The 23,818-nt window shown below is 46.5% G+C and overlaps 1 protein-coding gene across 2 annotated transcripts in view; it reads right to left on the bottom strand.

Annotated features, from left to right (window-relative positions):
- Window positions 1–23,818, bottom strand: part of ABCC2 (ATP binding cassette subfamily C member 2) — a 50,217-nt gene that overhangs the window by 15,251 nt on the left and 11,148 nt on the right. For both annotated transcript variants that reach the window (XM_060241883.1, XM_060241882.1), the window contains exons 8-22: window positions 18,059–18,234; window positions 16,499–16,676; window positions 15,917–16,171; window positions 13,526–13,591; window positions 13,054–13,191; window positions 8,797–8,943; window positions 8,492–8,576; window positions 8,303–8,369; window positions 7,541–7,667; window positions 6,300–6,476; window positions 5,398–5,565; window positions 4,835–5,021; window positions 4,489–4,615; window positions 3,242–3,365; window positions 2,650–2,872 (exon numbers count right to left, since the gene is read on the bottom strand). In XM_060241883.1, the coding sequence (XP_060097866.1) occupies window positions 2,650–2,872; window positions 3,242–3,365; window positions 4,489–4,615; window positions 4,835–5,021; window positions 5,398–5,565; window positions 6,300–6,476; window positions 7,541–7,667; window positions 8,303–8,369; window positions 8,492–8,576; window positions 8,797–8,943; window positions 13,054–13,191; window positions 13,526–13,591; window positions 15,917–16,171; window positions 16,499–16,676; window positions 18,059–18,234 (2,245 nt within the window). The remainder of the gene's footprint in view (window positions 1–2,649; window positions 2,873–3,241; window positions 3,366–4,488; window positions 4,616–4,834; window positions 5,022–5,397; window positions 5,566–6,299; window positions 6,477–7,540; window positions 7,668–8,302; window positions 8,370–8,491; window positions 8,577–8,796; window positions 8,944–13,053; window positions 13,192–13,525; window positions 13,592–15,916; window positions 16,172–16,498; window positions 16,677–18,058; window positions 18,235–23,818) is intronic.

Genomic DNA, 23,818 nt, shown 5'->3' with positions numbered 1-23,818 from the left:
CCTGCACTGTGCAGGGGATTGGACAAGCTGACCCTGGAGGTACCTTCCAACTCTATGATTCTATGACTGTATGATACACACAAGATCAGTGATGGAATGGGAGCCTGAAATCTCTCAAGGTATTTAATTGTCCTTAGCAGCAGCTACAAGGGTGATGGACAGAGGGGATGTTAATTCTTTCTGGTGGTGGATAGAAGGGATGTTATTTTTTTTGTCCTGTGATAAAAACTTCCTACAGCCCAGCTGCTACAAACCCCAGTCAGACATTTTTTTTTCAGTTAAATTAAAACGTGGATTTGTATGAGTCTGCCTTTCACATATGAAGAAAGTGAGGCATGTGTGTACCTATTTTAAATAAAAATAGACATGCATGCAAGTGGAGCTAGTCCTCCCTCCTCCCTTCTGATTGCACCACTGGGCTCATTCCCTGTATTAGTGGGATACAAATAGAAATAAATAAACCTTTTAGAGTTTTCACAATGGCGAGAAATAAATAGTGGGGCCCCACAAGGATCAGTATTGAGGCCAGCGCTATATAATTTTTTTCATCAATGATCTGGAACTGGGGGTGAGCGGTGAAGTGGCCAAGTTTGAGGATGACACCAAATTATTGATGATGAAAACCAAGGCAGATTATGAATAAATCCAAGAGGACCGCCTTCCCTATCAGGAGAGGCTGAACAGTCTGGGACATTTCAATTTAGAAAAGAGACAACTAAGGAGTGACATGATAAAGGTTTATAAAATTATGCATGGAATAGAGAGAACTGACAAAGAGAAATTTTTCTCCCTCTCCCCAAATTCTAGAAGTGGAGGACTTCCAATGAAATTGATGGGCAGTAGGTTCAGGACAGGCAAAAGGAAATGCTTCTTTACGCAGAGAGTGATTAAAAGGTGGAATTTGCTGCCGAAGGATGTAGTGATGGTCACAGGAATAAACAGCTTTAGATAGATTCATGGAGGATAAGTCTATCAATGGCTACTAGCCACGGTGACTGAGGGGAGCCTTCACATTCAGAGGCACCAAACTTCTGAATCCCAGAGCAAGGAGGCAACATCAGGGGAAGGCCTTGGCCTCTATAGCCTGTTGTTGGCCTTCCAGAAGAACTGGTTGGCCATGGCGTGAGAACAGGATGCTGGACCAGATGGATCAATGGTGAAAAAGGCAAACTCTATATTAGAGATTATTATGAAAGGGATTGAGAATAAAACAGCACTCGTGGCACTAGTATTTAAAGATCTGCAGCCTCTGAACATGGTGGTTCTTTTTAAGTCACCGTGGTTAGTAGCCATTGATGGACTTCTCAAACCTGAATCTGTCTAATCTCCTTTTGATTCAGCAGTGGTCTTCTTATGTTTGTTCAAAAATAGATATGCCTTCTCCAGCTTTCTTTAAATGTAAATAAGTGGACATATGTAGATACACTAAGTTCCCTCCACTTTTTTGGTTACCAAAGTTCCTGCTCTGCAGGCAAAACATTTTACTTTCTAGAAAACGGGGATACTTTACCTCATTTAACTAAAATCTGACAAAGAGCATCCCCTGGGAGACAAGTACAATCCCTGAGAATTTCATACCAATTGGGCTGGTGCGGAGGCTTTCAGCCATTGGAACCACTGGAAATAACTCAATAACTAAAACAAGTAGCTTAAACTACTGAAAACAAGAAAACAAGTTTTAAAATGAACAAAAAGCACTGTTGTAGTGCCAGGGGCACATTTAAAATGGTCTTGAGTTCTTTCAGGATACCTCCCTTCTCTGTAGCCACAGGACGGAGCCACCAGCTGCAGGTGATTAGAAAAGGAGAGTCTTTTTCTTCTAACAGAAGCTCTTGTCTATCTGTTGAGCCAAGAAGCAGCAGTGACTCCAGCATCAGTTTTGATGTCTTTGAAACCCTGGAGGGTGGCTGGGCCCTTCCACGAGGGAGTTCCTGAAGGACTTTGATTATTGGACCTTTTGCCATTAACTCAAGGGTGAGGCAATAGCTAGCTTAGTTTTGTTATTTTCTTTGCACTGTGTTGGGGTTTACCTGCCCTGTTAAATAAAATTTTCTTTAAACTTTTGTTAACCTGTCTCTGTGTCAGTGGCTTGTCAGGCATCAGTGCCTAACAGCCCTATCTCAAGAGAAGACAACAACCATAGCCAGCTTTGGGGTAGCTGGAAATTGCTGAGCCCTTAAGAGGGAAAATCCAGGGTGGACTGGCCCCTACATATAATCAGTCTGGTGGCAGCAATAAGCCTTAGTCTGGCCTCCTTCCAGGGAGTGGGAAGGTGGCTCAGGGAACCCCTGGGCACTACAGCTGTTAATCTCCAATTTGAAGGATCTGGGTAAGCAGCCAGTGTGAAAGACCGCAGCCTGAGATCTTAGAGATCTGCTGTGAGTCCAAGGAGCAGACCTTGATAGACCACCGGTCTGCCTGAGTAAGGCAGCTTCAGGTGATCACTTTAACGTCTTTTGCATGGTATAAATTACTGTCTTCTACACAGAGGCCCTAACACTATCAGCTGACTACAGTGGCTGCAATCAAACCCATAATTCTTGCAAACTACAGTTCATCATTAAACTCCCTTCCAGAACTTGCAATGACAGTGGGACAGATCCTACCCACTCTACATTCCTCAATCAACTGCAGTTTTAAAAGACATACCTTGGCCCACACCCAGTGCCCCATAGACTCCAACACGCATGTCACGTTGGGTGGCCGAGTAGGTCTCACTCTGGTTGAGTTGCTGAGCATCATTTGTCCAGGCACTAAGCCACAGGCTGGAACCAACTGAGGCTGCATATTGCCCTAGGTAGGCAATCAAGACCCATATCGAGAATCCACTCCCAACTGCACTTAAATACTTCAGGTACACAGAGAACTTCACCTGCAGGGTAGAGACTTGTAATTAGACTTCAAATTGTGATTGTCTTGTGGTGGGTTCCCATGATATATCCTGCAAGCACAATTACATTCCTAGCCCATGCTACAGCCCTTGAGTGTTAACATGCACTTAAGTACACTGACAAAAATGGAAGACTATCATGGGCATTGCTGATCAAGTCCAGTCATAAAGGAGGTGTGGTATTATTATCCTTCTTTATAGGAACTGATGAGATGAGCAGTCCTTAGCTACCTCTTGTTAAAAGGGATGTGACAAGGTGTCTGTAGACTCCACTTCCTTCTCTCTGAGACCCACTGTGGTACATGCCCAAGTTATGTGTCGAAAAGAGTATTTTTGGTGCCACTCTCTCACCTTGCCGGTTTCCATAGTCTCACTTTCAATCAGCCTCTGTCCTTTCACTTCTTCCACAGATTTCAACTGCTTCAGTTTTCTTTGACTGGCCCTGACAAGGGACATGTTGCTACTGCTGCTGAGGCTGGAGCAGGGGGACAACAGAGTGAGACAGTTTTTAGTCCTCCCGTTCTTGCCTGTGTACCATGTACATACGCATGCAAGTGCTTTCAAGATGCAACCAATTCATGGTGAGTCCAGCAAGTGGATCCAAGGCAGAGAAAGTTTGCCATTGCCTCTACAGAGACTTCTTTCCTTTCTCAGCCAGTTACCAACCCTGCTTAGTTCTAAAGAGTTGATGAGACTGGGCTATATCATACTGCCTCCCTCCCTGCACTGCACTACCAGGTCCCCCATCTGCTGCTGAATGGTCTTGCGTGGTTCTTCACATGTTTAGTTTTTAGCCTCCCACCTCCAATGTCATTGTCCCACATCAGCTGGCCTTGGCTCTCCCCAACTCGGGAGAAGTGGTTGAAGTTAGCAACGCTGCACAAAATTCTAGGATGAAATTCAGAATTCCTGGATGTTGAAAGAGAAGGCCATGGCAGAACTATGGAATCAAGGCAACATCACCAAAGTTTGGGGAGAAAGAATGTTGCAGAGAAAAGGTGGGATAAAAATCCATGAATATTAATAAATAAATAGTCCTGGGCCTTGTAAGCACTGCAAAAATGTTGACAGGATGTGTGAGTGGAAGATGAAATAGCTGGCAGATGATGCTGTTCAATGACACCAAGAGAGGACAGGTTGTCAAAGAGAAGAGATAAGTATTTCCTTAGTGATGCAAGTTTTCTCATGCAAAACGTTTAAATAAAAACTAGTTAAAAATACCAACTTATTGGTGGAAATTAAGTTGCAGCCCACTTATGGCAACCCTGGAGGGCTTTCAAAGGAATGTTACCATTGCTTGCCGCTGCAGGGCAACCCTGTTCATAGTCTCCCATCCAAATACCAAGTTCTGCAATCTGACACAAGTGGGCTAACCTGGGCCATTCAGATCAGGCCACCAACTTCTTAAGGGGGGCATTATCCCACCTCCCCACTTCAGGGCCTAACAGGAGAAGGCAGGTAAATGTTCTAAAAGAAAACAAAAAATGTGGGATAGGCAGGGGCTAAAAGAGGACAAAACAGAGATAGGGGAGAACAGGGAAGTAAATTCAACATAAAGTGTTCATGGGGTCTGGCCTGGATTCTTGGAAGACTCTGACCTGCGGATGAAGTTTTTCTGCTGGATACTGGCTTCGTTCTTCTGGGTCAAGGTCACTACGTCAGCTGGCAACTCTTCAGCTCCAGGCTCAGGGTCTCCATCTAGTTCCAGCTCTTCACCCATCTCCACTAAGAGTCAAAAGCATGGAATCATAAGACATCAGGATGCTGGTAAATGTAGGAAGAATGATTCTTAAGGGCCACCATATTAGGTCATCTTACAAATGGGCATTTGTCTCTTCTGCTCAGAGAAAAGATTTGACATGTGGCTCATCCTTGATCAAGATGCACTGTGGAAGGTGATCTCAGCTAGTATCCCTTTACCTCATTTTGGGTGATGCCTCTTACCTATGCTTTCGTCTTCAGCGACATTCTCTTGCTGGTTCCCATATGTGCTGAGTAACTGAGCAAACTCCCCACCATTAGCCAGTAAGGTGCTGTAAGAACCCTGTTCTGACACAGCTCCAGCCACCAACATCACAATGTCATCAACTTGTGCCAGGAAATTCAGGCTGTGTGTCACTAGGATCCGTGTCTGTGATACAAAACAGTATACTAAACTCAAAGGACAATATCAAGAGGGCATCCATACCATAACCTAGACTTGTACTTTTAAATAGACAGGGCATATGAAGACTACACACTCATTCAACAGTCTGTGGTCTACCTAGGACCTACTTTCCAAACCTAGGCCCATTTTCTTCACAATCTTACCACTATGTGCTTTGAAAACCCACTGTCTCCCCTCACCCAACAAAATGGCCGCTCATCCCTAGAAGACTGGCCCTAGAAACCCTGCTTAGTACGCTCTTGTTCCATTCAGCCAAGCTCTGAAGTGTGACACCTGTATTCTCCACAATGAGTAATCCTTTCATATAAGCATCACAAACCATGAAGCAATAAAAACGCACCTTATGCCGCAGCAGCCCATCTGGTCCCAGTATTTTGTCAAAAATATGTCGTCCTACATGTGAATCCACAGCTGAGAGGGGATCATCCAATAAGTAGATGTCTGCATTGTTGTACACAGCTCTAGCCAAGCTAACACGTTGTTTCTGGCCTCCACTTAGGTTAATTCCCTAAAAAAGAAAACAGCCAGGCTAGGTCTTCTGGGTCCTCTCTGTGGTTCACCCAACACAGATGAACCTAACAGAGTCCAGACTACAACTACATCACAAGAACAATCCAAGAATTCAGAACCATGAACAGCTGATTAAGGAAATGAGCCAAGTCACAGATTATAGATGAAGCCACAAACCAAACATTAGCAAAATCTTAAGCAAATTATTGACAATGCACAAAGCAGACACCCATCTTTTCTGGAAAAGGGCAAGTAAACCAGATGGGCTGATAGTTTTCCAATAGCCTCCACAACCCAAAATTTATCTACATCAGGCATGCAAACATTAACTTTCTTAGTCAACTGAAAGCAAATGAAAATCATGAAAAAATAAACTTCTGTAAACTGGGAGATTAAATTTGCTTTCAACTATTAGCAAACAGCCAAAAGAAAGTAAAACTCCTTTTTCTTTCAGGTTGCCAGCATTCTCTAAAAAACATAACTCAGCTACATGTGGTCTACCAAGTATTTCTGGCAGGCTAATCACTCTTCTGGACTGATTTGCAAGACTACTAAACTTACTGAAGTATAAGAAAAGATCCCATATTTTCACTCATACAGGAGTCATTGGTTTGCCTACATACAAATGACAGTGCTACAGTGTTCAGGAAAGCCCTTCAGCCTCTTTGCCCTAGTTTTTCACCATCCCAGACCACCGCCCTGTCTTTTAGCCACTGTGACCAAAGTTGGTACCTTCTCCCCGATCTCTGTAAGGTCTCCTCCGGGAAGCAGCTGCAAATCTGGGAGTAACGCACATGCTTCTAGCACCTGTTGGTATCGGGCTTCATCAAGGGGTGACCCAAACAGGATGTTGTTCTTCAGTGTGGCATTCTGAATCCATGCCTGTTGAGGCACATACGCCACAGAGCCCTGCAAAAACCAACATCCATGTAACAGCTTACCAAGGAGCAGACAGCAGAGGACTAGCATGGAAGCCCAGGTGGGAGCAATTGTGAACAGGGTGGAGGCAGAGGGGCCAGGAAATAAAAGGGAGAGATGCAAGGTTTTTAGGGGAGGAAGAGGATCAGCCTGGAATGCATCTACAAGGAGACAAGACAGCTGACCAAGGTTCAGGAGGCAACAGGAATTAGAATGCATAAGTCACAGTCAGAAGTCTGTGAAAGACCGCTGGAAAGTCTCCAAGCTTTGTGTTAGAGAGGATGAAGTAAAATACGTCTTCACCAAGAAGACAGTCTTCCTACAAAAGAAAGGGCTGGCCTCAAGGGTGGGGCTGAGGAGGACTGTGGCAATTACAAACAGAGAGGTAATCAAGGTAAAAGACTTGGGGAAAATGTAATAGGAGCTGGTCAATAGGCAAGCTAAGAAATCTGAAGTAGCAGCAGAGGCTTAGTTGCTCCTGAAGAGACATCTTGCGGTGAAAAGAGAGAGTGACTAAATAAAGAGCACATCAATTACAGTACTTGGAGTTTCTAGCCTTTGTGACTGTCTGAAAAGGGTGGGGTCTGCGTGAACTGTCACAATCCAGATACAAACAGGTTTTGTGGAAGTGCATTACTCAACTTGTAGGCAGGCAGTGACATATTCACAGCACCATCAGCACTCTGAAACACTACCCCCCCCCACACTTCACTGTTTTTTTTTTTAAAAAACTTCCAGCCAATCTGTTAGCCAGAAAAAAACTCAAAATGTTATCCAGGCCCCTCTCATACACAATGCCAGAGTAGGTTTTATACTTACTATTTATGTCATACAATGAAAGAGGATCCCATCAGTGACAAAGGGTAGAGAGTCTTTGCCTAATGGAGGAGCATAGCTCACAACCATATTGCTCTCTTTGTTTGAATGACATATGTATTAAACATGTAGATTTCCCATAGTTCCATTTCATCATACAGGGCTCCATTCCCTCCATAGAGCCACTATTCACACAGCAGCTTTGGCTTCCCATCTCATATTACCCCACCTCTCCTCACCTGAATATTGATATGCCCCTTGAGGTTCTCCATCTCACCCAACATGGCTGACAACAAAGAGGATTTTCCAGATCCCACAGCCCCCACTATGGCCACCAAGTGCCCATGTGGAATTTTCAGGGTTATGCTGCAAGGAAAAGTAACACATGGACCAATGATAGGTAAGTATCTATTAAGATATTTACACCCCACTTTATCCCCAAAGCAGTTTACAACATCCTTCTCCTCTCCTTTGCAAGGTATGTTAGGCTGAAAGAAACTGACTGTCCCAGGTTCACCCAATGAGCTTCAATGCATGAATAGGAATTCAAACCAGAAGGATGTAAATGGAAGCAAGTTGCTAGACCCCGGGCCCAGAGAAAAGCCACCCATGATCAGAGGAGCCATGAGAGAATGTTCCCTGGATCAAGAGGTCAGGTTAACTTTTCCTGCCTGACCCAAAATGTTATATGAACTTATGAAACTGCTTTCTAACAAGTCATATCATTGGTCTGTTTAACGCAGTACTGTCATCTCTGACTGGCAGTGGTTCTTCAGGGTTTAAGGTAGGGAAAGGTCTTTCCCTGCACCTTCTACTTGAGATCCGTTAACTAACTGGGGACGATGGGAACTGGAGCCTTCTGTATGCTAAGCTACAACTCCTCCACAAATAGACAAGGAGTCCACCTGCCCATTATCTCTCCTTCGCAAAAGCAAAAGATCACATGTCTCCCATCAGTTCCTCCTTCTCCAGTGCAAATGATGGCATATGTGGTAACTCACTCTCTAATGGTGGCATCAGAGTTCCGTTCCCAGGCAAAGGAAGAGTCAGAAAAATGCACAGCATAGTCTGGGGGGGGAAATACCAAAAGAGCATCATCATCAAGGGCAGAGGACACAAACTACATCTATCATCTTGCACCTCCCACCACTCTCCTGCATCCCCCAGCCCTAACCCTAACCTTCTGTTACCAGGGTTGGGTTCATGCCATATCGCAGAAGTGTCCAGGTCATCACTTCCCAGGTACCGTTCAAGCCGCTCTGTAGATACATTGACCTGCAAAGTAGACAGGCAAAATCAGACATGGGGTTTTTTGGACACACCAACACTTACTGAGGGGGCACCTCTGCCCTACAGACTTCATAGGATTGTGATATCAGACCAATTCTGATTGAGCACAACCCAGAACCTAACACAGCATGACCACACTCTTTGTTGCCCTGGGGTTATGCATCCCTCTCCCTCCATATCAGTTATCAGTGATACATCTGCTCACCTGCACCAAGGAGGAAAACACCAGAGGCAGCATGGTGAGGGGGAAGCGCAGCACATTAAAGAGAGAGATAGAGGTGAAGGCCTTCTGTGCATCTAGGACATTGGTGTTATCCACCATTACATAAACAGCAAACGTTACCACAGAGACCTGAGGACACACAAGGAGACACACTGGTGAGCTGTGAATTCTACCCTGGAAGGAGTACAAGGAATTAAAAGAGTACACAGCAGTTACAGCACCCTAAAGATTGTGACTGTAGAGAAGGATAAAAACTCCATCTGGGAAGGAACACAAGAGAAGGATAAATGTTTGGATCTGCCAAGATTTACTTTCTGTACCAAACCCACACTGAATCCCCAACAACTACAGCTGCCATCTCACCTTCTAGAAGAAAATCTCAATAATTGCTCATTTGCAACTGTAAAATATATACAGGAGTTGAGATGGATCCAATCAGCTTTTCCCCTAGCAAAAAATAGAAGGGAAGTGTCCTGTTTGACCACCCAAAAAGGCTACGCTGTAAGGAAAAGCCCCCTACTTTTCATACACATGGACATCGTGATCACCAGTATGGTTGCCAGTGTGCCTGGAGTTTTGACTCGCACACATCTGCTCTAAGAAGTGGACTTTGCCCACAGTTGCTAAGGTTTATGTGGATACTATAAGCCTCAGCTTTGCAGCAGCATTCTACATTTCTGGATGGGTGTTAGCCAGAACTACAGACAAGCTTCCAGCTGTTCCTTGTGTGCCCAGTCTTGGCCGCTGCAGTGGAAGAAGCCACGCCACCATGAACTGTACAGGCAAACAGTTTCCATCCTGTTTCCATGAACCAAAGACTAACACCACCAGACTCCATCTTGTTTTCCTGACTCCATATCCAACAGCTGCTTCAACTTCTGCATAAGGCAATCAAGCATATCTTAGGTGTGGATCCTGCCAGACCACTCAAGCCTTTGTCCAACAGAACTCAGGACAAAGACTGGTGCCAGGAAGAAGGCTAAAGAAGAGGAAGACCATCTTCAGCCAGAGCAAAGTTCCTTTGTACAAACTAGGTGTTACCTAGGCCATGATTTGACTCTCTATTGTCACCCTTTCAGATAAGTTCCCTAATCTTGAGTGTTCCCCACCCAGTAGTCACTTCTATTCTTCTTTCCAACTGTCACTTTGGAGCCTCACCCTGGTCCATTTCAACCTGAAAGTTCTCTCAGGTATCCAGGATCCAGGCAAGTCCATTGGTCAAGAGCAAGCACCCAATTAGGTATCACCAAAGCACTTTCTATTGGCTACTGCAGTAGTCCAGCCCTTATGGTCACTGCAGAGCCTCCCCTTTCTCCTCCCCCGTACCTCCCATTCCCTGAGGGTCCAAGGTAGTCTATTTAACCTCTGACCCAGCTCCCCACGTGTGCATCTAGCAGTACCCTAGTTTCGCTGTCTAGATCCATCCCCAATTCTGGCCAGTTTTGGGTCCATTTCCCCCGTCCTCTTACGTCACCATTGGAGCCTTCTTGAAGACTACGATAGGTAAATATCACCCTGTTTGTCTACCCATGTGTTCCCCTATCTCTCTATCTATGTTTCCTAGGACTCAATGTGTGTTTTGATGAGTATTTTATCTTGTATGAAAGCCTATATTTTTCTTAATAAATTTTAATTGTTTTTACTTAATTAGAGTCCCTAATATTTTAAGCATCACTCTCTGGACGTGAATCTTATATACATTGGTAAAAGATCCCTAGTGAGCCAAGTGCCCACATAATAATTCCCCAACCTCATTTTGAGGGCATTTTGGCTTACAACGCTAAGAATCACGAGGCCTACACGTACAAAAACCATGAGGGATGAGGTTTGTAGTATGGACAGGAATCAGGTGAATGAAAATGTCAGATACGCCCAATACTTTAAATTGTTATTTCTTTTATTGCCTGATATTAAACTTTCAAAAGGTTATTACCCAGCTTAAATTCATTACCAAAAGAGGACACACTACAATTCCCTCTGACCCATTCATTTAAAAATTGCATTTCTGGATCAGATCAAATGATCTTTTAGTCCAAAGCCCTGTCTCTAACAGGGCTAGCCAGTTTCCCCTTGGAAATCCTCACAAAAAGGCACAAGGAGACAATCATTCCTTATTGGTGGTCCCTAGGCTACTCATGGGGTCGCAAAGAGTCGGACTTGACTGTGCGACAGAACAACAACAGGCCCTGATAGGTACGTCTGCCATGAATTTATCTATCAGAGAATGAATTTATCAGAGAATGAATTTATCTAGACTTGATCTTGCTTTTATACTGCTAGGCACATAGAAATATTGTTCAGGAAGTTAGCTGTCAGGTTCCCACGATCAGTATTCTAGGTGGAACACTCAATGTAGACCTCAATCAATATAAACATGAAGTTTAGGATTTCTAGATCATGTCTAGATGCCATGTTCAAAGGTCAGGAAGCCTTCCACTATCATTCAGCAGAACATGTAAAACAGAAATGCTCAAGAGGCATTTTTAGAAAGGGATTAGAATTCTGGTATAATGGATCAGCTCAGAGGGCACTTTCATAAGGGAATATAACTGAAGTCTCCTGCAGCATTTACTGTATCTTGCTTTTACCTGTATTTATTCTATGTTTATAATGTAGTCTCTTTGTTATTTATAGTATATCATGTCTTAGAAAGCTTTTTGTTTCCTTTTCTTTTTCTAATTCTGTAATCGCAGTCCTGTCGTATTGTTTATTGGGTGAATATATCTGATTCCTTTTTTTAAAAAAAATTAAATCCATCTTGAGTCTCAGTGAGAAAGGCAGGCTATAACATAAGCAAAATAAACTAAGAAGGTAAAAGTGAAGTGGCCATTTTAGGATTCTGAAGCTCATAATTTTAGGAACTATTAGGAGATGGCAATTTAGCCTTTTTGCCTCAAATAGTGAAAAGGTTCAGAATATCTATGCAACAAAAGACTTGCATTGTTTAAAAATGGAAGCTGGAACTTAGAGAACTTTATAGACAGATTGCTGTAACAATGTAACTATCATAATCACCAATTAAAGGAAGCCTGGGAAAGCCCCTGGTGATGGTGGGGGATGGCTGCTGCCAGGGGACTGGGGCAAATTGACGGCGGGGGGGGAGAAGATAGAAGAAGATATTGGATTTATATCCCGCCCTCCACTCCGAAGAGTCTCAGAGCGGCTCACAATCTCCTTTACCTTCCTCCCCCACAACAGACACCCTGTGAGGTGGGTGGGGCTGGAGAGGGCTCTCACAGCAGCTGCCCTTTCAAGAACAACTTCTGCCAGAGCTATGGCTGACCCAAGGCCATTCCAGCAGGTGCAAGTGGAGGAGTGGAGAATCAAACCCGGTTCTCCCAGATAAGAGTCCGCACACTTAACCACTACACCAAACTGGCTCTCCTGCTTGCATGAAAGCCCCCATTGCTGCATGGAAGCCCCCTGCTGCATGGAAGCCCCCATTGCATTTGTGCTGTATAGTCAGCCACAGCTGCAAGAGGGAAATCATACAAGCTTCCAGTGTGGAAAACAGAGCTGCAAGCAGCACACCTACTTCCATGACTAGCAGGTTATACCTACTTTTGCATTAAACACAGGATCCCACAAGTTCTAAGATCTAAATGGATTTCTCTAGGATGTCACCAGCACTGGCTTCTTGAGGACAAGATATGCTAAGACAGCCCAGTTGCTGACCTCTTCAGAATGGGTATCTGTTGACATTGAGAATGCACAGTGTTCTCAAACTTGCTGCTCCCAAGATAATAAAACTTCCCAAGCACAAGTTCACCCTAGTTCTCATGAACAGTAAGGCTACCTGCAACCCTGAATGCCACAGTGGACATCACAGTTAAAAGAAAAAGGAAACACAGACCAAATACTCTTCTTCCCTTTGCCTGACAGAGACATAAAGATGAGATTTGCCATCTATGTATATCAGGAAGATGATCTTATTTAGTGTGAGAAAATCCACATATTTTATCAAAGGATACATCCAAGTACACCATGGAAACAGAATGCAGTGCAAGGAACCATAACCTTTATACAAAGCTTTGTCCAGCCCGATTCAGCAAACCCTTGGACACACATCAGTTTAAAACCAGCCAGACTGTAATCTGGTCTTCTATTCACCTCAGCTCAGGGTTTCCACAGAGCCATTCCAGAATGTGTTTTGATATCCTGCCATTCTTGCCCAGGCTTTTTGCACAGGAGCCTGACCCTACTCCCAACACCTCAGCCCCATTCCCAGCACAGTCTTACTATGATAGGAGCACAGGTGAAGAGGAAGATGGCAACCGCCTGCAGGTAGGAAAAATTCAGCAGCCCCTTCAGCTCCCGTGCCCGGATCTGTCCGATTCGCTGCTCAAATGATGGTTCCCAGGCAAACAGCTTCAGGATCTGTAGTCAGATACAGAATTCAGTCCTGTGGAGTGGTCTTCATCCTCTCAAAGCAAGAGAAGGGGCCTCACCCTGCCATGCATCTGCCTTGTGCAAAATTCAGCCAGTTTCCTAGCCCATACTTCAGTAAGCACACATAGCAAAATACATAGGCTGGTTTTCATATGTCTGATTCCAGGGAACATTTTACAGAGACCAGAAGTTTCCACATCCCTTGTTAGTCTAAGGTTAAGCCATGCAAGGCCTAGCAGCACAGACCCATTGATTGTAAAGTAAGTGCTGTAATGAGCATGACTTATTGCTAAGATGGCGCAATCTGGGCCCTGCCACTCACCTTGATGCCACTGAGAATTTCATTCATTATTTTCATACGCTCATCCTTGTTTGTCATGTTCTTCATCTATACAAAGATGCAGAGAGTAAGAGAGTTTCAGGGAATTATCCCAGGCTCACTGGAAGCACCGCCTGCTAGGACACAATCACTAACAAACCTAGTTCCACTTAGCCTCTAATAGTTGTAAGTAATACAAAAGATGTAGCCCTGCTCTTATCTCTTGGGATGCTCTCTAAAGGTGGTAATGAAGAAATGCTACTCTTCCCTTTGGGACTGGCTCTGTGGGGCTTTGCAAGGTTCACTCTTTCCCCTGCTCCATGTTTTTTTGAAACCTTTGGGATAGGTTGTCCGGAGATTGGGGTTAAAAAAGTACTTACTAGATTATGCACGGGATAGAGAAGGTAGGGAAAGAAGTACTTTTCTCCCTTTCTCACACTATAAGAACTCGTGGGCACTCAATGAAATTGCTGAGCAGTCAGGTTAGAATGGTTAAAAGGAAGTACTTCTTCACCAAAAAGGTGATTAACACATGGAATTCACTGCAACAGGAGGTGGCGGCAGCTACAAGCATAGTCAGCTTCAAGAAGGGATTGGATAAACATATGGAGCAGAGGTCCATCACTGGCTATTAGCCACAGCGTATTGTTGGAACTCTCTGTCTGGGGAAAATGACGCTCTGTATTCTTGGTGCTTGGGAGGGACAACAGTGTGAAGACTGGCCCCACTGATGGAATTCCTGATGGCATCTGGGTTTTTTGGCCACTGTGTGACATAGAGTGTTGGATTGGATGGGCCATTGGCCTGATCCAACTTGGCTTCTCTTATATTCTTATTGGTTTTGTGACATTCTGTTTCTCCTTTTCAGTGAAGCCAGGCAGGGCTACAGAAGCTCAAAGGAGGTGCCCAGAGACCAGGATGGTGAATAACAAACAATCCAGACAAGATGGAAATATTAATGGGATGGCCCAATTGATTTGGATCTTGTCAGTTCTTCTTTGGGAATCGGGTTGGAGAAGGAGGAGAAAAAGGTATTGGATTTATATCCTGTCCTTCATTCAGAGTCTCAGAGTGACTGACAATCTCCTTTCCCTTCCCCTTTCCACAACAGACACCCTGGTTCGGTACAGCTTGGGGCCGCAGCCTCCTGTCTCAGAAGAAAGCTGGTTTAATGGAAAGCATCCCAGAAGCGGTCAGACAGTGCGTGGCTCACTGCTGGAACATGGACGGGCTGTGCATGCCCTAGAGGAACAGCCCCAAAACACCCTGGAAGAGCTTCAGCAATTTGCTACCACTTAATACCTGGTAGCTTTCTGAGGTAGCAGAGTGACGGCAGAGGACCGAGGTATGGGCGGGAGCAAGGCGGGACCTAGCGTGCCCATTTGAACACACCATTTAATCTGGACATGGGCAGTTTCTGTGTCGGCCCAAATTCACCGTCTGAATTCAGCCCCTGTGAGGTAGGTGGGGCTGAGAGAGCTCTTTCCAGAACTGCTCTTGAGAAAGCAGCTCTTTCAAGAACTGTGACTGACCCAAGGTCACTCAGCAGTTGCATGTGGAGGAGTGGGGAATCAAACCCAGTTCTCCCAGATTAGAGTCCATGCACTTAACCACTACACCAAACTGGCTCTAGTATCACTGGACCTAGTATCACTTATAGATTCTCACTTGTCAACTGAAGTTTTTTTTAGTAGAATAGACCAACTACAGCAACTGCTACTCCTAGAAAATGACATGGTCATTTTAACATATGCTTTGATTACCTCTGGACGACTCTAACTGGAGGCTACACTTCAAGGCTGCCTAGAATGCAGCACCCTTTTTCACTGAAGGAGTTAAACTCAGAGTGTTGGCTTTATTCTTAATAGCCCTGAATGGCTTGGTCATATTTTCTAAGGGTATGTCTCCTTCCTTAAAAGGGAGTACAAGTTAGAGGTCACTGCATGCATAAGGGACCAAGTTCTGTCTCTAGTTTATACAGTTTTTTTCAAAGGATCTCAGATAGCAGAGCTGCAGCTAATTGGTTAGACAATACTGGCCAACAATGGACCCATCATCTGACTCCTTAGAAAGCAGTTTCATAAATACAACACTCTGATGACCCAATGCCACACAAAATCATGGGCAAATCAGTTTTTGACCCTTAAGAGTTCCTTTTTTCCTTTCATATATAGAAAGGATTGTATATTTGAGACGTTGGGGATAGCTCAGTAATCAACAGCCAGAAATAGGCTTAGCTATCCATCCTCAGGGTGTACAAGAAAAGCATTACGAGACACTGTGGGATCTAAGGAGTAGAAGAGACGTTAAAAAATAGAGAGGGATTCTGGGGACTCAGGCAAGGATGAGGACAGAGAAGGGGTAGATTCTCCTTAAGCAGAAGCCTGCACTGACCTGGATGGCCCGGGCTTTGATGACCAGCACAGCGTTGATGGGGAGAAGCAGCACCATGACTCCAATCCCAGCAAGCATGGATGGGCCCAGCTCTACCCACAGAAACGCAATAGACAGCGCAATCTGCAGTGGAGCTGACCACAACTGGTGCACAAAGTTTGCAAAGTCCATAAAGCGCTGGGCATCTGCAGACATAAGGTTCACTGTTTCACCAACAGTGGATTCCTTGCGCATGGCATTGGAGACTGTGAGTGCCTGAGTGTAGACAGAATAAGAACAGAGGTATGTAGTGTAGCTGCCATGAGGACCCAAAGTACACAGCACCAAATGGAGACAACAAGAGTTTGAATTAGATAACACTGTAATTGTGTGTAATGCAGGACCATGTCTGAAGGCTGAACATCATAGCAAACAGGCTTCACAAGAAGCAGGTACATACTTCTCTTCCTACTCCCTAGTTCTGCCAGTGCTAGCTATATTCTCCAGGAACCCTATCTGTCCCACTGACATCCACAGATGCTGTTGACTGGCTAGCAAGAGGAAGAAGGAAAGAATCTATGCAAGGTGAAGAAGCCTGCTAACCTTCTTATAGATGGCAGTCATAAGCGAGGTGCGAACACTCATGCCCAGCTTGAAACAGAGGAGGAAATACTGCTGCAGACAGATAGATTGCACTAGTGCAGTCACAAACAGCAGCACTGCATAAAGGTAGCCATGCCAAATGTAAGCCTCTTGATCCGACACAAAGGTGATCATCAGCCTGTAAGAGAGAAGGCAACCACAAACATCACCCTTGTTGCAATCCATTATTTGACCTAACCCTGCATGTCAGATTCCTGTCTCAGCCCCTTACACAATTCAGATTCTCACTCTATCCCTGCACAGTCAGGCTCTTGAACAGGGGTCCTCAAACTGTTTAAATAGGGGGCCAGTTCACTGTCCCTCAGACTGTTGGAGGGCCGGACTGCCGTTACTGTACAAGGCCGCGGGCCGTCAGTTCTCCGTCTTCTGCATCTCTCTCCCTTCCCCACACCCACACCACACACCCTGGCCTGGGAACTCACCTCACCTCGGTATCACCTCACACTCTGTCTCCGCCACCTCAGCCCAGTGCCGGAAGTGTGTGTTGCTAATGCGAGTTTAGGTCGAACGTCACTTCCGGTCTGATTTTGCCATAATCCGGTGGGCCGCATAAACGTCCTCAGTGGGCCGCAACTGGCCCGCGGGCCGTAGTTTGAGGACCCCTGCTCTCGAAGGTATTGCTCTTGTACCCATTGCTCAACCCATTGCTACTCCACACTGTAGGGACCAGACCAAGTTCTTCCCTGGAATAAGTTTTACTACCCACCTCCTACAGAGAAATCTACTATGGTAATGCAACCAACTATTACACCTAGACTTGGAGAAATTTTTAAATCCCAGCCATGGGCTCAAAGAGTAGCCATAGGCAAGTCACTGTCTTCAGCTTGTTCTTTATCTATGAAACTATCTTAAAGTAGAAATCAACTGTAGTTTCTTTGGGTGGTTGCACATGGACCCCATAGAGTTTAGGGCAGCTTTCCCCAGTGAAGTGCTCATGGGCTCAATGGCTGCTACCAAGACTTCTACACCTGCCAGACTTTTCAGAAAGTGGGCAGGGTCTTAGAAGGCAGGGCTTATTATTGGCTGGTGGCTGCCCTGATTCAAACAATTTTTCACAAAAGAGCAGCCACTGCACGATCCAGTCCTCCCTTCTTTTTATTTTCCCTTCTCTTTCTTTTTTCATGTATGCACGTACACTATCACTGAGTCACAGCCCCTCCAGTTAAATATCTATAACATCAGCCTCGTTATCCAAAGAAAAACCTGTCTTTAAAAGATTCTAGAAGTACCCCTGGAAGCTTCAAGCAAGCAAAGCTAACCCTAGTACTGGGTGGGCAACCTCAAAACTGTGAACTTTTTAGGGTGACAATAAATTTATGGATAAAGATGGCCATTACTATATACTCTGAATTCTGTGAAGTGGTGGACACTCATCAAAGATTCTCCTAAACTCCAAGACCAATGCATTCCCCTACCACTATACACACACACTTGTCTCTCAATCCCACCTTGATCAAAATCCAAGGACAACCGAGAAAGAAAACCTTGAACTAGACTCACTTCAGCAACTGTGGGCTCGCAAACACTAGCAAGTCATGCACCAGCTTCAAAGCCACTGATTTCAGAAGGTTCTCAGCAAAGGTCTGCATCAGAGCAACAAGAAGCCAGTGCTTTGTGTAGTCTCCTTTGGCATCTCCTTTGGCCATCTTTTTCTTCTGTTTTTTGTTTTTTTCTTCCTGAATTCAGAACAGAGTATAGAATAGTGAGAAAGACAGGTTGCTTACCTGTAAATGTAGATCTTCGAGTGGTCATCTGTGCATTCACACTCATGGGATAGAGCGCCTGCGCCGATCCCCGAATCGGTACCTAAAAAGCCCGGGATTTTTTCGCACTCGGCACCAACAGGCATGCACAGACGTCCCAATGCGCATGACTGCTGGAAGCCCCTACTGGAGAGAGACCGTCAGCAGTGGGGAAGGACGGCGGGTAGTGTGAATGCACAGATGACCACTCGAAGATCTACAGTTACAGGTAAGCAACCTGTCTATCTTCTTCGTGGTCTCTGTGCTTCACACTCATGGGAGATTAGCAAGCAAAACATATCTGGAGGCGGGAAGACGGTCAACCGGAAGAAACAGCTTGCAGCACTGCAGCTCCCAAACGAGTCCTCTGCTGAGCATGCATGTCCAGCACGTAGTGCTTCATAAAGGCATGCAGAGAGGCCTTGCAAACATCCGTCAGGGAAACGCCTTTCAGGAATGCCACCAACGTCGCCATCGTTCTTGCAGAGTGTCCGCAAATAGGCCCAGGTAACGGCTTCTTTGCCAACAAATAACACAGTTTAATAGTCTCAGTGAGCCATTTTGAAAGCTGCTGAGACGAGATCCTGGAACCTAACTTAGGAGCAGCATAAGAAACAAAAAGCTGCTGGTCCTTACGAAAACTCTTGGAGCGACTTAAATAAAACAATAAAGCACGCTTCACATCTAGAGCATGCAACCTACGTTCCTCATCCGAGGAAGGTGTAGGATGAAAAGTGGGCAACCAAACTTCTAAGTTGAGGTGGAACTGAGAAACCACCTTGGGGAGAAAAGAAATATCAGGACCTAACGACACTCCAGCCTCCTGAAAAACTAGATATGGGTAGTCACAACGCATAGCCGTGAGCTCCCCTGCACGGCGTGCTGATGCGATGGCTACCAAAAAAGCAGTCTTCCAAGATAGAAGCTGTAACGAACATGTGGCCATCGGCTCAAAAGGACGTTAAGGCAGCCTGTCCAACACTAAAGTCAAATCCCACAACTGTGGGGGTGATCTCGATGGAGGATGAAGCCTAAGCAAACCCTTCAAAAACCTCTTAGAATGAGGGTGTGCAGAAACAGAGTACCCCTCAACTGGTTCATGGAACGCAGAAATTGCTGCCAAATAAACCTTGATGGAAGAAAAAACAAGGCCAGCATCCACCAGAGATAACAAAAACTCAAAAATTACTGACAATCCCACTCTTTGGGGTGAAACTGAGGGATCAACTAAGAACTGCAGAAACCTCCGCCACTTCCTATCATAGGAAGCGCAGGTAGAAAGTTTCCTGCCATTCAAGAAAACATGTTGGACTCTGCTAGAGAACCCACAGGGTCGATGAACCACGCTGTCAGCTTCAGGTGGGGCACGTTGTGATGGAGTACATGACCGTCCTGAGCTGACAGAAGGTCTGGTTCCACCGGAAACTGGTAGAAGACCTCCCTCACCAGTTGGAGCAGGATCAGGAACCAGTTCTGGCGAGGCCACCAGGGAGTCACCAGGATACAGCATGGTCTCTCTCTTGCGATCTTGTTGACCACCCTCGTCAGTAATGGCAGAGGTGGGAACAGACAAAGGAACCAACCTTCCTATGGGAACAGCAGACCGTCTCCCAACGACTCTGGATCTGAGCCCCCTCTGGAGCAAAAGAGAGGACACTTCCAGTTTTTGGCTGTGGCAAAGACATCCACCTGAGGATACCCCCAGAGCTGAAACACAGGTTGAAGGAAGCACCACTGTAACTCCCACTTGTGCGGGGAAGCCACACCCCTGCTGAGGGAGTCTGCTTGCAAGTTGAGGACCCCTGGGAGATGCGCTGCCTTCACAAAGATGTCGTGGTCCAGGCACTCTGACCACAGATCCAGTGCCAGCGCAAAAAACCGTCGAGAGACTGTCCCTCCCTGTCTGTTGATGTAACATAGGGCAGTGGTATTGTCTGTTAGCAGAGCAACAATCTTCCCCGTCACCATGGGGCGGAAAGACCAAAGAGCAAAGTGAACTGCCAGCAGTTCCAAGTAATTTATGTGGCAGTGAGTCAATTTCAAATGCCAAGGACCCCCCACATACAGATCGTCCATGTGGGCCCCCCAACCCCATAAAGACGCATCTGCTGTGATAGTCACAGTTGGTGCAGGTAGATGGAAGAGAGCTCGCTGACAAATGTTGTCCTTTGACTCCCACCATTGCAGTGTTTGAAGTGCCACAGGTGGAATTACAAACCTCTTTCGAGGTGAGTCCCTTAACGGGCGAAACTGACGAAGAAACCAAAGCTGTAGGCCTCTCATCCTCAGCTTCGCAAAGAGCAGCACGCTTGTAGTCGCTGCCATCAGCCCCAGCATCCTCTGCAGCTGCTGCGCCAGGCCCCAATTTAGACTCTGCAGAAGTTCGACAAGGTTGATAATGTCCATTGCTCTCTGGTGAGGCAGAAACGCGCGATGAAGGTTCGTATCCAGCAAAGCCCCTATGAACTGAACTGTCCTTGATGGAGTAAGGTATGATTTCTCCAAACTGACCTGCAGACCCAAGGTGTTGAGAAGACGAAGAGTGATGGCAATGTGGGATGACAAACTCTTTCGACTCTGCCACAAGGAGCCAGTTGTCGATGTATGGAAAGACGACTATCCCTTGAAGCCGGAGATGGGCAGCCACAACGCTCATCATCTTTGTGAACACCCGAGGTGCAGCGGACAGACCGAACGGAAGAGCCTTGAACTGGAAGTGCTGAGAACCTACTGCAAACCAAAGGAAACATCTGAACGCAGGATGGATGCTGACGTGGAAGTATGCATCCTTGAGGTCCAGCGTTGCCATCCAATCCCCTTGGTTGATGAGGGGCAGAATTGTTTGTGGAGTGGACATTCTGAACTTCTGGTAAAAAATAAATTTGTTCAGATTCCGAAGATCCATGATTGGTTTTAGACCCCCATCCCACTTGGGAACCAGGAAGTAACAAAAGTGGAAGCCTCCCGTCCTGGCCTCCATCGGGACCCTCTCTATGACTTGTTTCTGTAGGAGGTTGCTCACCTCCGGCAGCAGAGATGGGGAAGGGGGAGTGGTAATTACCACAGATTGGTTCGAAATCTGAGCAAAATCTATTTTGTAGCCTTCCGCTACGATGGAAAATGCCCACCTGTCCATAGCGATGGACTCCCAGGCCGACAGGAATGGGCGGAGGCGGATAGACGAAGAGGAAGAGGGGACGGTGACGCTTGCTGCCAGAAAGTCAAAGGCCCTGCTTTTGAGGGCGAGTGCCCTTAGACTTGCCGGTGGTCTGTGCTGAAGCATAACGGTTTCTGTTGTTCCCCCTGTATGGGGACCTACTCTCAGGTTGAGCAGAGCGAGGTCTCCACTGCTGTTCCGGGGAGAACTTTTGGTACGGCTTCTTTGCCCAAGGCTTGTGCCACTGTTTCTGTTTTGCAGCTCTGGAAGATGCCGGTATGCCCAGGTTCCTGGAAGATTTTATACTTTTATCCCTTTCCTGGAGCGCATTGTCGGTGGGAGAGCTGAACAGGCCTTCGCCCTCGAAGGGCAGATCTTCAACGAAGGCCTTGGTGTCCTGCTGGAGAGCCGTGAATCTGAGCCAGGAGTGGCAGCGGAGGCAGACGGCAGAAGTGATGGTCCTTGCTGAGACGTCGACCATATGCTTTGCTGCAGCCGGTTGTTGTTTGGCTACAGCAAAGTCTTCCTTCTGCAACTTCTTTGCAGCCGACCTCTTCTCCTCACTCAGGGAAGACAGAAGGGGGGTAAGTTGTTCCCACGCTGAGTATTGGTATCTAGCCATGCATGCGGCATAGTTAGATACCTTAACTCCCAGCGCCCCAGCAGAGTAGAACTTCCTCCCAACGTTATCCAGCTTCTTTCCCTCCTTGTCTGGTGGAGAGGAGTGCGTCTTGCGGGCCTTCAACGAGGAGGAAACAACCACCAAATTGGGCTTTGGGTGTGTAAAGAGGAACTCAGCCCCGGACTCTTGGACACGGTACATATGGTCCAACCTTCTCAATGCACGGGTGTAGAAGCAGGCTTCGCCCAGGGCTCCTTCACCGCCTGTAGGATGGCCTTCGTCACCAGCAGGGCAACCGCTGTAGACGTATCCCGCTGCATGATATCAAACACACTGTCGTCTACAACGGGTTGTGGTTGTGTCACTGGAAGCGAGAGGGAGAGTGCCATCCTCTTCACCAGGTCCCCGTACGACTTCAGATCCTCTGATGGTGAGATGGGAAGATCCTCAGCTGTATGAGACACTGGTGAAGGTTCCAAAGCCCGGTCCGGATTGTCGGTACCAACCTCAGAGTCCGACGATGAAGACTCTCTGCATAGAGAATGTTCTGAGAGCACCAGCGTTGACTCTCTGATGGGCGACCGGATTGATACCGACGACCGAGGTTGGACTTCCTCCATCACCACACCGCGTCTGTCAGGCGGGACAGAGATCGATGCCAAAGGACGCCGTCTAGAGTGTTGAGACAGCCTGGACATATGGGATGCCTCGGACTGCTGGTCCCAGTCTGTGAACTCGCGAGGAGGGTACCATTGGTACGGTGGGTAGGGATAAGCGTAAGGAGGCCATTGGCACTGCTCCCATGGTGGAAGCGGTGGGAAGCAACGAGCTACTGTAGTCGGTTCCAGCTCTCTCTGACCTCTCGCCTGATCCATCGGTGCCGAAGGCTCCACCTCCGAGACCGAGTCGCTCTCACTGCGACGCCTGGACCCTGAAGAGTGGGAACGCTGAGTCAGGTCGATCTCTTGCTCCGATGCCGATAGGTGCAGCTGCGAAGCACGACGGTCTTCTGAAAGGCTACGACGTGGGGACGCCAAGATCTTCCTCGGAGCGTCATGTGAAGGCGAAGGGGTGCGGGATGGTCTCTTCTTCCGCTTCGCCTTCGATTTCACCTTCTTCGGCGCAAATGATCAGGTCCCCGAGTCATCCCGATGCTTCTTAGCCGGGGTGTCCACTGACCCTTCAGAAGACCGTTTCGTGGAACGCCTGTGCTCGACTGGCATCTCGGTCCTGATCGGTGAAGCCTCAGCCGATGTGACCGTCGAGGCCACGGCCTCACCAATCGATACCGACGGGCCCGATGCCATCTTTTAAGAATGAAGTGCCGACTTGACCAAAGCCGCCGAAAGCCTCGCCGCTCGATTCTTACGAGTTTGCTTGGAGAAACTCAGACAGTGCGTGCAAGAATCAACACGATGTCCCTCGCCCAGACAGAGGAGACAGAGGGAATGGCTGTCGGGAGGGGGGCAATCTTCTTCCCACAGGAGCGGCATCTCTTAAAAAAAAACCGTCTTTCCATAGACGCCTAGGAAAAAAACCCACCCAGGAAAGTCTGAGGGGGAAAACACAGGGGAAAAACCGAGGCCCAAAGGGCAAGTCCAACAAACTTTTTTTTTTAAACACTATCTAACAGCTAACTAACTACACCAAGAAAATAATAAACGGACTATATACAACAAGAAAAAAGCAATCTAAGATTACTTTACCGACCGGGGACATGAAAGGAGATCCTCTCAGCG

This window comes from Heteronotia binoei, chromosome 6 (assembly GCF_032191835.1).
Source record: "Heteronotia binoei isolate CCM8104 ecotype False Entrance Well chromosome 6, APGP_CSIRO_Hbin_v1, whole genome shotgun sequence".
Classification (NCBI taxonomy): Eukaryota; Metazoa; Chordata; class Lepidosauria; order Squamata; family Gekkonidae; genus Heteronotia; species Heteronotia binoei.
Note: the sequence above shows the minus strand (reverse complement) of the source record. Positions and strands in the feature narration are given on the sequence as shown.